The sequence below is a fragment of the Rhinolophus ferrumequinum genome, chromosome 5 (genome assembly GCF_004115265.2).
Source record: "Rhinolophus ferrumequinum isolate MPI-CBG mRhiFer1 chromosome 5, mRhiFer1_v1.p, whole genome shotgun sequence".
Classification (NCBI taxonomy): Eukaryota; Metazoa; Chordata; class Mammalia; order Chiroptera; family Rhinolophidae; genus Rhinolophus; species Rhinolophus ferrumequinum.
The window spans coordinates 5,785,039-5,800,030 of NC_046288.1; the positions used below are offsets into that span (position 1 = coordinate 5,785,039).

A 14,992-nucleotide genomic window follows, 5' to 3' on the forward strand; every position below is an offset into this window, starting at 1 on the left:
TGACAATTTCTGTCAAATAAAAACATTACGATGTGTCCTCATCTACCTTATTCATGGGATCTGGCACTGTGTGACTTCTGGCTCTTCCCCAAAGTCAAAATGACCATGAAAGGTAAACGTTTTGAATAGATTCAGGACATCAAGGCAGCCACGACAGCGCAACTAAAGACATTCATGAAAGAGGACTTCCAGAACTGCTTCAGAAAGTGGCAAAAATGATAGGATAAGTGTGTTCAAAGCAAGGGGTAGTATTTTGAGGGGGATTCATGGCAATGTGTCTTTTACTATAACAAACAGTTTTTATTTAAACATTCACTGTACTTTTTGATCACACCGTGTGTGTGTGTGTGTGTGTGTGTGTGTATTATATGTATATTAGGTTGATGCAAAAGTAATTGGGGGTTTTTACAATTATTTTTAACCTTTTAAACCGCAATTACTTTTGCACCAACCTAACACACACACATACACACACACACACACACACACACACACACACACACACGATGCCAAAAACATGTATACACATTTTAAGGGGAAAAAAAACTATTAATTGTAATACTCAATATATACTGATAACAAAACATGAATACAAGTCACGTTTGACTTCTGCAATTACAAGAGGTGCTCAAAGTGGTTGCCATCAGCATAATTTTAACACAGTTTTTCCTTTCTTAAAATGTGTATACATTTTTTTGGCACCCTCTGGGTGCCTGTGTGTGTGTGTACATATACACAATACACACACACACACACACAATATAGTCACGGGAGGTGAAGTACAGCATAGGAAATATAGTCAATGGTATTATAACAGCTATATACACTATCACGGGGTAGTAGATTGGGGGAGGTTATCACTTTGTGAGGGGTGTAAATGTCTATTACGTAGCTTTGTATACCTGAAACTAATAAAAATAAATAAATAAAAAATAAAATGAGGTTGAACCATACCAAATAGTATATAGCAGTTTAAAAAGAATGAGGTACATCTCTATGTACTAATCTAGAAAAATTACCAAGATATTTAATTGAATAAAAGAAGTTGGTAAGTATAAATATCATTTATGAGTACCAGATAACCATCTATGTGGCATAAGCAAGCATTTTAGCTACAGGACAAGTGCTTAAGAATCCCAGGGCTCAACAAATGTAAACAGCTGCTGGAACACAGTTTTAAAGTAGCATTACCCAGTAAATGTTGAATACCTAAGTACAAACAATGTACTAAGTACTAAATGTATTTAAGAACTAGGAAAAGACACATGTCTGTTCCTTTAGCAACGATTGGCCATAATGAAAAAGACCTGTCAAACTACATTAAATAATTTTAGCACTAAGAGAGACCCATCTGAGCAGGAATAAAACCAGGTCTATCTATCAGGGATTGCTGGCACGTCATTAGTCTCTCCTTCTCTGAATCTTAACACTGTTACAAACTTTTCTCCACTTCCTCTCACCTTTTTCAATATACTTTTCCTAGTGCTCTAGGCGATTTATCAGTCTCTCATCATAATTATTTCTACATGACATTAAGCTTCATCGTCACCCTATTTATGGTATTTGTTTTTTATTTAAATCTAAGTAGACATCACATAAGATGATATACTGGAAAACAGAAATTTAGAGCTGAAAGGGGCCTCCAAACATGAGCTGATCCATATTCCCCTATTTTACAGCTAAGGAATCCAATAAAATAATTGACTAAGGTAATTGAGTATGTTAAGAGGCGAGAATCCCCTGATTTACCATCTATCTGTTATTTATACAAATGAATCAAAGAGGATTGCTTAAAATTTAAAAAGAGGTGGGGGTCAGGAATCAAGACTGAAGGAATCAAGAAAGAATAAAAAATGCCATGAAGGTTGAGAATCATTTTTCTGAACACACTTATAAATACTGTGTCAAGCTTCTGCAATCAGTCCTGGGAAAGTAAAATAGCATAACCCCCATGGGTAAAATAAAACTTGCTTCTACCCAAGAAACCTAATAAATATATTGCAGATTTAAAGAATAGTAGATATAAGTTAACTGCATCCATTAGCAACTGCCAAAATATCGAGTTGACACGCTTTATGTAAGAACCTGTTTGTAACACTTTCTTTTAGTAGCCTGATTTACTATAGGGACAAAATTCTTTTGGTATCAAATGAAAAATAGCTGGCAGCCATATCACAGCAGTGTGTAAAGATATTCCCTGAGGAACAAATTACTCCACTCTGGTATTTGAAAAACTTGTAATTTTCAATCAATTTTAACTTCATTTTGCTTCTTACTCCTTAATTTCTCTTTAAAATAAAATTTCACTACTTGGAGTAGAAGTATGGGTAGAGTTATTCAACTACTGTTTCTTATTGTTAGTCTTAAACGTTTGTCAAAATGATTAACAGAGCTCTACACAGCCCTACAATATGCTAATTATTAATTTCTTTATTTCCTTTAACTGAGATTACCACATAGAAAACAATTTTTTTAAATATCAGGAATTCTATTCACTGTAAAAGAAAGCTACAGTCTCACCTTAAAAACCCTGTCTCAACCTCCACACTGTATAATCACTCTGTGAATGAATATGTCAGGTTACAGCAAAAAGAAAAACTTCGTTAAAGATTTTAAAGTCTTTCCCTCTCCAAGGATTCTGCTCTCATTCTAGCCCAATCAAAAAACACTCTTGTCTTCCAGAACAAGGAAAGAAAAATAAGAGCAGAATAATGAAAGAGAAAAAAAAGATACAATAGGAAAGAGCAACTAGACCAAAGTTGGTTCTTAGAAAAATCCAACAAAATACACAGCTCTCTAAAAAAAAAAAAAAAAGTGATCAAGAAAAGAAAGATACAAATAAGCAATATAAAGAATGAAGACACTGACGGTCCAAGATGGTGGATTGGGGGGGGGAAAGAATGAAGACATTATTCCACATGGGGATTGAAAAGAAAACAATACATTAACCAAGTAATCAACATTAACATCACAAGTAAAACGTCATGTTGATATCCTTTAGTCTTGATATTAGAAGATGAGAAGGGCACATCACCTTGTGGCATTCTTTCCAAAAATCCATTATCTCAATCTAATCACAAGAAAAATCAGACAAACCAAAATTGAGAGACATTCTACAAAATACCTGACCACTACTCTTTTTAAACAGTGTCAAGGTCATCTGAGAAAGGCAAGGAAAGACTAAAAAATTCTCACAAAGTGAAGGAGACGAGAGACATGACAGCTAAATGCAATGTTGAGACTTGGACTGGACCCTGGGACAGAATGAGGACATCAGTGAAAATGGGAAATGCAAATAAAATCTGTAGTTTAGTTAACAGTATTGTACCAATCAATGTTCACAAACATCCCATGGGTTGTAAGATGGTGATGACAAAGAAGCAGAGTAAAGGGTATACAGGAACTCTCTGTACTAGCTTTGCAACTCTTCTGTAAATCTAAAATTACCTCAAACAAAAAGTTTTTTGAAGAGAATACTGACAACAGTGACTTTCCAACAATTTTGAAAAGATAATTCACAACTGACTTAAGAAGAAGAAATACGAGTTGGACTAGTCTTAAGGCTATTGAAATTACTGCACCAATGTTAAAAAATCTTATATTAAAATATCTTCTTACAAAGAAACACTACATGCATGTGGTTTTGCAGGGACTTTACTAAACAGTCAAAAATCGATCATCCAAATTTTAAATAAGCTCTTTTATTCAAAAGGAAAAGAGGAAATACCCAATTCATCTTACAAGGATGAGCCTTATACCAAAGACACTGTGAGAAAGAATAACAGGCTCACTCCACTCATGAATATAGATGCATAATTATAAATAAAATGCTAGCAAATCAAATGCAACAGTGTATAGAAATTATAATAGTCAAAAACCAACCTGGGTTTTATACCAGTTATTCAAGGATAATTTAATATTATAAAAATCCATAAATGTAATTCATATGAACAGATTAATAGAAAAAACCACATAATCACTCAATAGAAATATTAATTACTTTTTTCAGGGGGGGGCGCAGCTAAAGTGGCCCATGCAGGGATCGAAGCAGCAACCTTGGTGTTATCAGCACCACACTCTAACCAACCAAACTAACTGACCACCCCTCAATAGAAATATAAAAGTCATTTTATAAAAGTCAAACCAATTCCAATTAATTTCATCATTCTGATAAAGGCTATCTATTTAAAAAAAACTAGAGAAATCATCACCTTAAATGGGGAAATGTAACCTTTAAAATCAGGAATGAGACAAAGATGCTCATTATCCATGACTTCTCTTCAACATGGCATTGGAGGTCCTAGCCAATAACGTGTGCATGCAGATGCACACGGACCCACAAACACAGGAAAGGAGGAAACAAAACTGTAATTTTTTACATATTATGATACCTTACATAGAAAACACAAAAATATGTGCAAATTATTAGAAATGATGGAATTTAACAAGGGGGCTGAATGTAAGGTATATATACGAGTCAGTTGTATTTCTATATTCTAGCAGAAAACAAATAGAACAGGTAATTATATAGAACATATTTTTTATAATAATATCAAAGAATACCAATAGCTCAAAATAAATCTAACAAAAAGCCTGCAGGCCCTTTACAGATAAAGTTATAAAAATGTATTAGGAGCTATTAAAGAAGGAATAATACAATTACTATGTTCATGGATAGGAAGATTTAATACAGTGAAGATATAAATTCTCTCCAAACTAACTTACAGATTCAATTCCATTTCAATACCACAGAAAAAAATTTTTAAAGGTAACTTATAATCACCTCTAAAAAAAGGTGATTATAATATGCATATGAGAAAAGGGCAAAAGAACAGCAAGAACACTTCTGGCTTATGGATGGCAAACCTGTTTTATCAGATATCAAGACTTATTAAGCTGTAACAATAAAAACAGTGAAGCTCTGACACAATGATAGATAACAAATGGAACAGAAGAGGGTTGTGAAACGGAGCCACACTTGTAGAAAACTTTGGTGTCTGTCTGATGTCAGAACAGTGGGAAATGTAGGAAGAATTAAAAATATGGAGCTGTGGGGCCGGCCCAGTGGCTCATAATAACAGCATGGGCCAGGGAGCTGTGTCCAACACAACTGGACTGAGAACGGCTTGAACCTGAGTTGAGGCGGAAGGGGAAAAAAAAATATGGAGCTGTGAAGTCACAAGTATTTTTCCCATTTGTCACTTAACTCTTGCTGTTGTTTATGATGTTCACATGCAAACAGAAAGGATGCTTAAGTCATGAGTGTCTTGCTGTTGAGTTATAATTTCAAAATGAATAAAAACTTTTCCAAGTATTTTTATGTGGGGGAGGCTCCACTGCTCCATCATCTCCCTAAAGCAATATAAAGATCCCCCCAAAAGGATGAAAACCACTGTACTTAAATAAACAAATATTAAAGTAAACCAAACTATTTTCAGTAGTTACTTATGAGGAGAGAAAAGGAAGTCTTAGGTAAAAGGAAGAAAAGAAAGCAGGGATGCTCACATTTTATGTGCTGTTTAAACTTTTAAAAAATATTTTTTAATTGTAAAATAACTACAGACTCACAGGAAGTTTCAAAAGTAATATAGAGCAGTCCTGTGTACCCTTAACATAGTTTTCTCCAACAGTAACATCTTACACAACTATGATAAAATATCAAAATGAGGAAATCAACATTGGTACAATCTATACATCTTATGCAGATTTCACCAGTTTTTATACACAATCGCTTGTGTATGTTTGTATGTGTGTAGTTCTATGCAATTTTACCACATGTCTAGATTCATGTCACCACCACCAGATTCAAGATACAAAACTATTTCATCACCATAAAAAATACCCTTCATACTACCATTTTATTTTCTCACACCAACCACTAATCTGTTCTACCTTTTAAGAAGACTATATTTTTTCAGTGTTTTTAATACTTATGTAATAAAGAAATCCAAAGGAAAAAAGGAAGCACTCCAATAAAAGTTTAATAGAATAAGTGAAGGGAATATTATTTAGCGTCCAACAGCACTTCTGGACTAGATGCATAAATATTATCTGGGGAGCTTTGTCAAAACAGAGATCCTACTCTCCCTGGAGTATAATTCAGTGGATATAGGTGGGGACCCAGATATCTAGGCTTTCAAAAAGCCACTCAAATGTATGCACATATGTATGTGTGTGTAAGAGTATATGTAATATATGTATGTAGGCAGATATAAATATAGGTACATGTATATACGGGGGTGCCAAAAACACGTATACACATGACTTGTATTCATCTTTTGTTATCAGTATATACTGAGTATTACAATTTTAATAGTTTTTTTCCTTTCTTAAAATGTGTATACGTGTTTTTGGCACCCTCTGTGTATGTGCACCATACAATCTTAAATGCACAGAAAACTGCTATTTGAAAACTCTTTAAATCCTTAATAGTGATTTCCTTTAAATAACAGAACTGAAGGTAATGGGGAAAAAGTAAAAGGCCTTTTACTTTTCTCTTTTTAAAGTTCTGTGTATTTTTAATTTTCTACAATCAGTGTATATTACTTTCATAATTTTTTTTTGGTAGAAAGATAACGCTTTTAAACATTGCCTGTGTAAACTTGATTTTCAGTGGCCAGATCTGAGAAATCACAAATACATAGCAATATTCTTTAAACACTTGTAGAGAATATGAAGGAACCCAGGGATGAATATGGGGGGAAAAAATTGTGAATAAGTTGACAGGAAAATCAAATTCGCAATACCCTCTGCTATATCTGAAAAGATTTTATTCTGAAGTCTGGTGGAGCTCTTTCCACAAAGAAGTTGTAGGTACAACAATAAAATACTTCCTTATTAGTAGCAAGCATGAGATACATCTTAAGTAAACTATTTTTAAGAATACATGCTATATGGGTAAGAACACAGACTTAAGGATCAAAATGACCTAAATTCTAATTCTCATTCTGCCATGTAGTAGCTATGACACGAGTAAGATAATTATGCCCTCAAGCCTCCTTTCCTCATTTGTAAAATGAGCCTATGATAATATTCACCATCACATGCTGTTATAAGGATGTGACAAGATTACAAATAGCAAGTATCTACCACAGTCACTCCTCCATGTAACGGAAGGTACGATACCTGGCCCTAGTAGCTCAAACGACAATGGGTAAATAGATGCTAAAGCGATGCAGTGCAAAGACCCAAACTGGAAGTTCAAAGGCATGGAGTCTCTTTCCTTCGCTATATCAAGTTCAATAAATCATTTTTCCTCGTCGAAGTTCAATTTACTTACTTATAAATAAAATTTGCTATGCCTCCTTAAGATCAATGAAAGAAGTATGTGTGAAAACACTAGAATACTTAAAGCATCATAAAACTAACATGTATTCATCATTAAGCTACAATATTGGAGCTAGGAGTGTAAGAAACATTCTGTGGATTAAAAAGACAGGCATAATGGATGTAGAATTAGAAAAACCTAGGTTTAAATGCTTAGAATTAAGAAGATGGGGGCTGTAATAAAATCAGCCTTGTTAGAGCATCACCACCGACTTCTTTATTTGTAAAATGGTAAATAGTACCAACCTTCTAGGGTTGTGAGGATTATATGAAATAATGCATGTAAAGCTCTTAGACGCTGCTTGGCACATAGTTCCCATATTTAATGATTATTATTAAGTCTTAGTTTCTTTAGCTGTAAAATGTGGGATAATGCCTATCTAACAGAGTACACATGAAAAACAAATAAAATATTAATAAAGCATGTCAAACAATACTTTAATGGAAGCTGATTATAACAACAAAACTAAGACAAGTTGGCCAAACAGAGACCACATCTCTTGTCATTTCCAGAATTAATATACTACGGTTCTATTGTTTTTATAGTTAGATTTTAATTTTTCATTGAATTCATTTTTAACAAGCTAACAATCACACTTAAGAAAAATTTACTAGATTTAGACACAATTATATTAAAAGAGGCATTTCATAAAAGTACATTTTAAAAATTATAACTATTTTCACTACATTCTTAATGTAAAATAGCTGAATTCCAAGTCAAGAAAAAAGTTAGTATTTCTTAGCAAAATAGATTATATTAGGACCTACAAATCCTGTTACGAGTGTTCTTTTAGTTAATCATACTTTAGCAGAGAAAAGAGAAAGGAAAAAAGTTGTCCCACCCTACGGCTTCACTATTGCCTTCTCCATCTTGCTGTCGTTGGAAACAGTGGAATCACTAAAAAGGTAACAATTTTTCTAAACCAAGTTACTAGTTGCTACCATTTATTTCTATTTGGTATTAGCATTAGATTTTAAAATATTCTCTTATCCTCTTTTGTGGCTTTTGTTTTTAACCCCTTATTTCCTACTATGAACAATAGTTAAGAACAATGCTTTGCCCTTTTTCCTCATATAAAAAAAAATTCTGGGGGCGGCCAGTTGGCTCAGTTGGTTAGAGCGCAGTGCTCATAACACAAGGTTGCCGGTTTGATTCCCACATGGGCCAGTGAGCTGCACCCTCCACAACTAGATTTGTTTGAAAACAACGACTTGACTTGGAGCTGATAGGTCCTGGAAAAACACACTGTTCCACAACTAAAAAAAAAGAAAAGATCCATATTTGGGTCTTTTTAAAGAAAGCAGATTCAGATGGAATGGCCATTATCACACTGCAATTCACAGGACTAGATAATTCCTGTAACATCAGTTCCAGTAGCTGGAAATTTAATATACACACATCTGCATGACTGATTGTTAGTGCTTTTCATTCTCCAAAGCAGATTTAGTGCTTTAGATTCTCTGAAGATTAGTAAGAATCTTTCAGGCCAGAGCTGACCCAAGGAATATTCTATTCTGGACTCCATAGGAAAATGTGCTTTGTCCCAAACTCTATTCACACAGCAATTAGGTAAAAAGTCAACCACTCTGGGCCATGAGTAGAGTGGGAAGCCATTTTCCTGTAAATTTACCTCACAATAATAGGCAAGTTGCTGATCTAACACTGGGGCTAAGAGGTAACCAACTAACTAGAATAATCTGCTTTGAATAGGTTATCCTCATCAGGATTTAAACTGAGAGAATGTGCTCAAACAATTCAGCAATGCCTGGAAGGTGTAAAACAAGTCACTTCCTTCAGGTACTTATTTATTTATTAAGCATGTTTAAGCTATAAGTAAAGACCAAAGACTTGTTCCCCAGAATTATAGAACAAATTTCAAATATTGACATTAAGATGGAAAATGAGGTTCATTACAGTAAAATGAGGCCTATGTCCAGTCAACATCCAAGCAACTGAACACTATTTTAAACCATATTAAACAGCAAATTAGAACTGACTGAAGAAGATAAATGTCAAAACTTACTTTTTGATTTCTCGAAGCAGCATTCGGATAAGGATGGTCTGAAGTGGTTCAACCATCAATTTCCTCCACATATCTAATGCTAGCTGCCAGGAAAAATAAAAATCATCAAGGCTGAATTACTCAGTATTAATATTTGTTTTAACATTTAAGATTTTTTAAAAATACCCATCAAGAGAAGTATTTATAACTAATATTTTAAAATTCAAATGAAAATTGAATAAATGTAAGAAAAATTAATTTGTAATTTAAAATGACAATGACCATCATATCAAACATGTACAAAAACAGAGTTAAAGTTTTCTGGTTAGTTGAAAAATCTTACAGAAATAATTCATTTTTATAAAACCTTATTTTGATTTTTAAATGCCCAGGATTATGGAGGGGCTATAGATGCCAAGATTATAATAGAAACAAGGAGTTACATTAAATAAAATAATATGATTTGGCTGTTAGTTGATTTTTTTTAAATTAGGAAAGCTTTCATACAAACATAAAAGGGTAAGTCAATTTAAAAAACAATGAAATAAAACACTCTGTATTCACCACCCAGTTTAGGAAATAGGGGTTCACCATTACCCTTGCCCCAAATGTTGCCCTCCTTTCCCCTCAGAGGTTTTGCTGTCCTAAATTTTGTGTTAAATCATTTGCTTTCTTATAATTCTATCAAATGTGTAAGTATCCCCATACAATATTTTTGAAGTTGAAAATTTCTGGCTTTGATAACATAATCACATTTGATAACATAATACTCTTGTATGTATGATTTAAAAATGTTTAAGTCTATTACTGAAATCCATCCAAATTGAAAGATATAACAGTTGTTCATTCATTGACATTGCTATGTGGTATTCTGTTGTATACTATATACACTTCACCATGATTTATTTTTCCTTTCTACTACTGATAACGTGTTTATGATTCCAGTTTTGTGCTACTGAGAAAAATGCTAATTCTTGTATGTATCTTCTGGTGAACATTTTAAAGTCTACTGAAAGACAATGAAAAATTTCTTTCTAAAAGGATTATTTTAATTTAAATTTCTATTAATGCTGCATCTTAGCTGTTTATTTCCTTCATCTACACTCATCACAATTTAAAATTATTAACTTAGCATCTGCTTCCTCATGAGGACGGGGACCTTCTATCTGTTCACTACTGTATCCACTATGTCAGGCTACTCAATACATATGTATTACATGAATAAACATTATACTAGAGTATTTCTTTCCCAATCTGTATGGGCATTATACAATTTTCCACATTTAAATTTCCACTGTACTTCGAAAATTTGAGTGCATTACTTGAACTGTACCCTTTATTGTTTTACTCTGAATTTAATTGCTTTATAAAGTTAAAATAAATTTGTTATATCTATAAATTTGTATTTACTATCTTTTAGGCTCTCTTTTAAGTCCATGTCCTTTGCATTTTTTAACAAGAGTCTCAACATTTCTAAATATTTTTTATGAGCTTTGTCACATGGCAGAAATATTAACCTTGTATCATTCATTCATCTATCATTCATTTAATTATTAAAATAATACTCGTTATGGATTTCTGGTCAAGATGGTGGAGAAGGTAAGTGCTGTGCTTGCCTCCTCCTACAACATCAAAATTACAACTAAACTACAAAACAACCATCACTGAGAATCATCTACAGTCTAGCTGGAAAGAAGTCCTACAACTAATGATATACAGGAGCCACTTCAAGACAGGGGGCGGGGGGTGAAGTAACGTGGATGGCAGTTAAAAAATCAAGAGGGATATCTTGGAAGCAGAGGTCCCCCCTAAGGAGCAAGTGGTCCCAGCCCCACACCAGGCTCCCCAGCCCAGGGATTCTGTGCCAGGGAGAGAAGTCCCCATAACTTCTGGCTGTGAAAACCTGAGGAGATTGTGGCTGAGTGAGACTGAGGGTGGCTGGAGTCCCAGGCGCTCCTCTTAAAGGGCCTGCACACAGACATTCTTGCTGATGGACACACTTGTTCTGAGCTCTAGTGCAGGGGCAGCAGCTAGAAAGGCACCGGGACATACAGAGAGGAATGGAATTGTCTGGCTTCAAGCCAAGGGCTGGAGGGGTAGCTTTCTCCCACAGAGAAGTGCTGGCAGAAGCCAGTTTCTTTGTTGAGTTCTCCCCCCTCCCAGCATGCAGGCTTAGGCAGCCTCCATATCTGAGCGATTTAGAAGATAAGTAGCAGAAAACATCCAATCAGAATAGCAAAAATAAAAAAATAAAAATAAATGAGAATATTTTAAGAGGCCTCTGGGAAAACATCAAGCATACCAACATTTGCATCTTGGGTACCAGAAGAACAGTGAGAGGAAGGAATTGAAAATCTGTTTGAAAAAATAATGACATAAAACTTCCCTAACCTGGTGAAATAATTAGACATATTAGCCCAAGAAGTACAGAGTCCCAAACAAGATGAATCCACACAATAAGACACGTCATAATTAAAATACCAAAAGTTAACGATGTAAGAATCTTAAAAGCAGCAAGAGAAAAGCAGTTACCTACAAGAGTTCCCATAAGACTGTCAGCTGATTTCTCAACAGAAACTTTGCAGGTCTGAAGGGATTGGCTGAAATATTCAAAGTGAGGAAAAGCATGGACCTACAAGTACCAAGACTACTCTACCCAGCAAGGCTATCATTTAGAATCAAAGGACAGATAAAGAACTTCCCAGACAAGAAAAAGTTAAAGGAGTTCATCACCACCAAATCAGTATTACAAGAAATCTTACAGGGACTTCTTTGAGACCAAAAAAAAAAAAAAGATCAAAAATATAAATAATAAATGGCAATAACCACATATCTATCAACAAGTACTTTAAATGTAAATGGATTAAATGCTCCAATCAAAAGACACAGGGTGGCTAAATGGAGAAGAAAACAAAATCCTTACATACGCTGCCTACAAAAGACCCACTTCAGATCAATAGAAACACAGAGACTGAAAGCAGAGGGATGAAAAAAGATATCTCATAAAAATGGAAACAAACAAAAAAGCTAGAGTAGCAATACTTATGCCAAACAAAATAGACTTTAAAACCAAGACTATAACAAGAGACAAAGAAAGACCCTGTAATCCCACTTCTGAGTATTTATCTGAAAAAACTCAAAACACTACTTCAAAGGGACATGTGCATCCATATGTTCACCGCAGCATTGTTTACAATGGGTGAGATATGGAGGCAACCTCGGTGTCTCTCAATGGATGAACGGATAAAGAAGAGGAGGTACATATATACAAAGAAATATTACTCAGCTGTAAAAATAATGAAATCTTGTCATCTGCAACATGTATGGACCCAGAGGGTATTGTGCTCAGTGGAGTAAGTCAGACAGAAAAAGACAAATACCATAGGATCTCATTTATATGTGGACTCTAAAACACAAAATAAATAAAACAGAAACAGACTTATAGATACAGAGAACATTTTGAGGGTTGCCAGATGGGAGGGTCTTTGGGGGTGTGGGTGAAAAAGGGAAAGGAAGTAAGAAGTACAAATTGGTAGTTACAAAATAATCATAGGGGTGTAGGGTATAGCATAATGAATATAATCAATAATACTGTATAAATGTATGTGGTGTCAGGTGGGTACTAGATTTTTCAGGGTGATCATCTTACAAGTTACATAAATGTCTAATCACTATTTTGTACACCTGAAACTAATATAATATTGTATGTCAGCTGTAATTGAGAAATTAAAAAATTATTTAAAAATTAAAACAAAATAATACTCATCATATCTTTATTGTTCTCATTTACCTGAAAATTCTTAGGAAATCATTACAGTATTTTATTTACTTAACATTTAGGATATTTTAAATCTTGAGAATTTTTACATAGTCAATTCAGTGTCCTTAAAAAAAGGACAGTGAATCAAATTACCTAAATAAATGAAAGCATTCTCATGTTTGCCAGTAATTTAAAGAATTTCCTACCTCTCCTATTTCCATAAGTGGTTCATTCATATCTACACCACCATAGCCATACTGAAGGTCAGCTTCTGTCAATTTATTCTTTTTAATAAACTGGGTGTTGAGATACCTGAAAAACAAACGTAATATCATTGAACACTATGTCAAAATCAGTAGGAAAACAAATAATTTGCAATAGAACAATAATTTTAGGGATAGTAACCAACTACAGAATAGTTCAGTAATATACCCAAAAAAAATTAAGTAGAAATTAAAAATATAATAAAAAAAGATGAAAATCGTCAGCCCCACTTTCTGTCCAAAGCCCTAAGAGACAAAGAATATAAACTCTAGAATAGCCAAAAAAAACCCTATTACCCCAGTCTCACATTTAAAAAACAAAACCTCAAGGGTTTTGCTCTCAATTGCAATACTGTGATAGCCCAATAGTGCCTATCCAAGGTCCTTTATAATCTCATCTGTTCACTCCCCAATTCTTCTTGGTAAGTCAAGGTAAATTCACTTTGCAAAGAATTAAACAGAAAATGGTGAGAAGATCAAAGCCAGGTCAGTTCTCTATATTTTTCCACCAGGAAAAAAATGTAACTTCATTTTTAAATGACAACAACAAAAATCACAATCAATAGGTAAGACAATGGAACCGATTATTACAGACAGTAAGAAGTATGGGCAAAACTGACAGATTTAAGATCACTGTATCTACCAGAGAAAAACAGCTTAACAAAGAAAATGTTTCAATAGAGTCTAAGACTAATTCTTAGAGTGATGAACTCTAAGAATTACTGAGGTGAATACAGAGTTCTAAAATTAAATGTGAAGAAAGAGGCTGTAATAGTCAAGTACTCACTTTTCACCAGTCCAGATTTCACTATAATACATTTAATGCTCACCACCTAAAACTATCCCCTTGAAACTAACTATTACCAATACAATTATTTAGGCAACAGCTGTGAAATCTCGTATCAAAACACACACTTTCTAATGTTCACTGCATCAAAAGGAAAGATCCACTTAACATTTATAGACAACTGAAACTAAAGGCAACAAAAAAGTTCAACTACATAATTCTAAAATTCATAATTCTAAATTTCAACTACCAGCAATTCTAAGAGACAATGAAAAATATAATTTCTGGAATTAACTCCAAAGTGGCGGAGGCACAACCATTAGCACACATCCCACTCTCACCTTCACGAACTTCAAGCCTTCAGACTCCCCGGCTTACAACCTGGGCGGCCATGTGACAGTAGCGTCCTCTTTCCATAGGTTACACGGTCATTGTTATTTTTCCTTCAAAATGGCATTTAACCTTTCCTTCCATTCTCACTGTAACCCTCATAATTTCATGGTTTCCAACCATGCCTCTAGCTAAGGAAAGGAGAACAGGATGGGGAGAGAGCAGTAAAAGCGAGAGAGAGAGAATGGCTTCCTCACTTGAAACAGAATAGCTGGGATAGGGCCGGAAATGCTCTATCCCAGATATTTTCATCTCTGGCCTCTGTCATCAGATCTCAGTTCAAACACACCTCTCAGGCCTGGCCTTACACCAATCCAAATTAACCTTACCTTCCCATTACCAGTGAAGAACTATCTAATACATAATTGTTTTATTTTTTTCACAGTACTTACTATTAGGTTGGTGCAAAAGTAACTGAAGTTTAAAAGGTTAAAACTTGCAAAACCACAATTACTTTTGCACC

General features: G+C 34.2%; 1 protein-coding gene across 4 annotated transcripts in view; it reads right to left on the minus strand.

The window, feature by feature from the left end:
• The window catches only part of CUL2 (cullin 2), an 84,215-nt gene that overhangs the window by 31,139 nt on the left and 38,084 nt on the right, over positions 1 to 14,992 (minus strand). For all 4 annotated transcript variants that reach the window (XM_033106580.1, XM_033106581.1, XM_033106578.1 and 1 more), the window contains exons 5-6: positions 13,296 to 13,401; positions 9,351 to 9,433 (exon numbers count right to left, since the gene is read on the minus strand). In XM_033106580.1, coding sequence (XP_032962471.1) covers positions 9,351 to 9,433; positions 13,296 to 13,401 — 189 coding nt within the window. The remainder of the gene's footprint in view (positions 1 to 9,350; positions 9,434 to 13,295; positions 13,402 to 14,992) is intronic.